The sequence below is a fragment of the Triticum dicoccoides genome, chromosome 7A (assembly GCF_002162155.2).
Source record: "Triticum dicoccoides isolate Atlit2015 ecotype Zavitan chromosome 7A, WEW_v2.0, whole genome shotgun sequence".
In the NCBI taxonomy this organism is placed as follows: domain Eukaryota; kingdom Viridiplantae; phylum Streptophyta; class Magnoliopsida; order Poales; family Poaceae; genus Triticum; species Triticum dicoccoides.
In genome coordinates, this window is record NC_041392.1 from 120935300 (window position 1) to 120938714 (window position 3415).

The following is a 3415-nucleotide window of genomic DNA, read 5'->3' on the forward strand; positions in this document are numbered from 1 at the left end:
GCGGTGGGGCTGGCGGCAACTTCTCTTCGTCGTCTCGGAGCACCATGATGCCGCGGAAGTACGCTGACGGGGGCAGCGCCGACGAGACAGGCGCAACGCCGCGCGTCGGTCAAAGTACATGGAGTCAGACGTCCCGCCAGCACACATCTAGGTGGACCTAGACCTCTCATACGCCTGGGCCCTGGACCGCTCTGTGATGACGTCAGAGACGGTCAAGCGCTGTCTCTGCCGCCTCAACAGGGAGATGTCCAGGTACGGCGAGGAATGGTCTCTTGCTGAGATCGACGCTGCCAATGACGCCTCCTACAACGACCGCCACCCTCTCCCCCAGCCCACGCTCTCGGTGGCCATGGCTGCACTGCGCACGATGCAAGAGGAAGCAGAGATGATCACCCGCTAGCGTCAGCAACTGACGGGAAGCCCTTCCGCAACGTCATCACACCTTCCGTCACCCGAAGCCCTACTCCGACAACTCCGACGCCAGATCGGGCCACGATGATGGAGGAGGAGCTGCCGGCCAGCCCGACATGGCCTACGAGGTCTCCGTCAAGTACAGGATAGTTTAGGGTTTTGTTTATAGGTTTTTTATTATCGTCATGTTTTATGAACAAATTATCCCAGTTTCAATGAAATCGCCATGTTTATATCAAAATTCGCCCGATTGGATTGAATTTCGTCCGGTTGGTTTGAGTTGTTGTTAAAATGTACGCAACTACGGTTGGATGACTGCCTCTCGCATCCATGTTCGCGGACTGCCTGTCCGTGGACGGATGCCGGAGAAAATTTGCGGGTCGTCATTGGAGATGCAATTAACTTATGTTACTACCACTATGGATAGTCTTAGTATAAGACTTGAGTATATGGGCACAGTATCTGTCCATCTACTAATTGAGTTTGTTTAGAGAGAAAGGTGTCTGTCACGGCATTAAGACTGGGCCCAACAAGTCAGTCAGGTTGCACGGACCCGTTCCCGGCATCTTGGCCTATAAATAGCTGGGCAGTCCGTCTTCCATGGCACAACAGCTAGCTTCTTCTTCCCCGGAAGAAAGAAAGAAGCCCTCCTCTCTCCATCGGTACAACAAGGTACTATAGGCTTATTTCGATCTTCATTCCCTCGTTCCATGGCTTTATTTATTTTTCCTGTTTCCTTCATATTAGATATACTGTATGATGCATGCCTGCATGGTGACAGTATATTTGCATACACATATGTATGTAAATATGTCTTTTTTGCAAAGAAAATAGTCTTGCTCTAGGTATAGGCCGCGTCAACTATTGCACGTTGATTTAGTGATCATGTTGCTTGATTCTACTGCATGCATGTATTTATGCGCGGATGGACGTACGTACTCCCTCCATTTCTAGATACAAACCTTTTTAGAGATTCAAATATTTATTACATACAAATGTGTAGTGTATAGACGTTTTTAAGCGTAGATTCACTCATTAAGCTTCTTTATTGGATCTCAAAAGGGCTTATACAGTGCGTATAATAAGGATTTGAGCAGCAGTAGTCCACCTAGGTATGTGGTATACACACACACGCGCGGAGTATATTAACACAATTATGTTGCCTCCATCTAATTTGGCCACAGATCGAGATGCTGCCTCCAACGGCAAAGGATATAAGCTTCGGATCAGCATTCGCTAATGGTGGCACTGCTAATGGTGGCACTGCTACTGGTGGCAATGGTTCCGGTTCTCAGGCTGCGTCAAGCGGCAAGCCGCAGCAGGAGCTGCCAGCGCTGACACATCAGTATGCGGAACAATACGTGTATGCATACCCAGCAGCACCGGCATACGGCGGCCCTCCAAAGCCCCCGCCGGCGTATCGCTATGGCTATGGCTATGGTGGAGGTGGTTCTGGTGGGTACGGCTACCCCGAGCCCGATGGTATTTGGGATGAACCTGCTCGGGCATACGGCGGCGGCAGATACCGCCCACCACAGCTGCCGTATTATCACGGCGGCGGTCGTGGTGGGTATGGTGGAGCTGGTGCTGGTGGCTATAGCTACCACGGCGGTGGCGGCTGTGGCTATCCTCCGACTGCAGGTACGATCGATACTTATGATGCATGTAGCAGTTCAGACACACACCATTGATACCACTCACTCAGTTGTTATGCTGATTGATGGGTCGATTCAGGAGGAGGAGGCGGCGGCGGTCATGGGGTCAGCAACGAATACGGAGGGCCGCCGCAGCAGAAGCCGCACATGAGTGCGGGGTGGCTAGCCGCCGGAGCTGCTACCGCCTATGGAGCGTACCAGCACCACATGCGCAAACACCACGGAGGAGGAGGGCACGGGTACAGGCATGGGCACGGAGGATACGACGACGGCTCTACTTGTGGCGGCGACGGTTACGGTTATGGCTGCCGTGGTTGTGCCCCCCATATGCATATGCGAGGCGAGTTCGAGCACCAAGAGCACACCAATATCAAATACTCTGTTCATCCCGACGGTAAGTGCAATGATGCCGCCAGCGGCCCGCCCGTTACAGTGTTGCACAAATGAGCCAGCCAGCCAACAAGCGGGGTTTAATATGGACGAACTCCAAGCTCATCACTGTACGGTATGTACACTACTCGATGAGCCTCGATCATCATACCAGATGAATGCCTTATATTGAATAACTCACCCGTCATGTACGTCCTAAACATTACAGATATGTATCTTGTGTTAGGGAATAAAACTATATGTACGTACTTATATGTAATGTAAGCCAGGAGGCTGCCAAACGGCGCTCTAGCGGTTTGTGTACGAGCGCTACTGTGGCCGAGCGAGCCATCACATGGTTTGTCATGCTAATAAGCAGATGGAACTGAATGACGACCTTATATTGATTGATGTGTGTGTGCGTGCGGTGTGCGTGTTCCTAGGGTGTTAATTCTATATCTTATCTTATCTTATCTACTAATAAAGCATGGACTGTTTTTGGTCGTCCGTCACGCCATTTTACAAATAAACCCCTCAGTTTTCTGTAAATCAACCCGCAGTACACGTTTAAGTTACAACCGAGCCGTTTTTTCTCTCATTTTCTCAGAAACCCCCTAACGTTTTAGACAATCAATCCGCCATCCATATTTAAGTCAGCTGAAACGTTTTTTTAGTTTTAACAGAAAACCCCTTGACGTTTCGGTTAATCAATCTACAGTTTATGTAAAATAAGATTATTCATATTTTTTAAACTGTAACTTAGATTTTAACATGTTATATACGGAACTTGATTAGAAAAATATGTAGAATCTAAATATGAAGTTATTTTTAGCTGTTAAATAATCCTAAAATATAATTTTTGGTGCAAGCTTAAAATATAGTGCACGGTCTATTTTTTTTTGTACCGTCGGTGATTCGAATTGAAAATAAACATCTATTAAAACCAGAGTGAGAGAAAAAATCATCGAGAACCATGCATA

The 3415-nt window shown here is 48.4% G+C and overlaps 1 protein-coding gene across 1 annotated transcript; it reads left to right on the forward strand.

Moving 5' to 3' along the window:
* The first annotated feature begins 1036 nt into the window (after positions 1 to 1036).
* LOC119332151 (protein argonaute 18-like) lies at positions 1037 to 2846 on the forward strand. The gene is made up of 3 exons (XM_037605316.1): positions 1037 to 1083; positions 1596 to 2052; positions 2146 to 2846. The coding sequence occupies exons 2-3, from the start codon at positions 1602 to 1604 to the stop codon at positions 2511 to 2513; spliced, it is 819 nt and encodes a 272-aa protein (XP_037461213.1). The 5' UTR covers positions 1037 to 1083; positions 1596 to 1601; the 3' UTR covers positions 2514 to 2846.
* The last annotated feature ends 569 nt before the right edge of the window (positions 2847 to 3415 follow it).

What these genes read in the sequence shown, in the direction of transcription:
- LOC119332151 (XM_037605316.1), top strand. Translation starts at nt 1,602, where the DNA reads ATGCTGCCTCCAACGGCAAAGGATATAAGCTTCGGATCAGCATTCGCT. An exon ending in TGGCTATCCTCCGACTGCAG is followed by an intron (nt 2,053 to 2,145) that starts GTACGATCGATA and finishes GGGTCGATTCAG; the next exon opens with GAGGAGGAGGCGGCGGCGGT.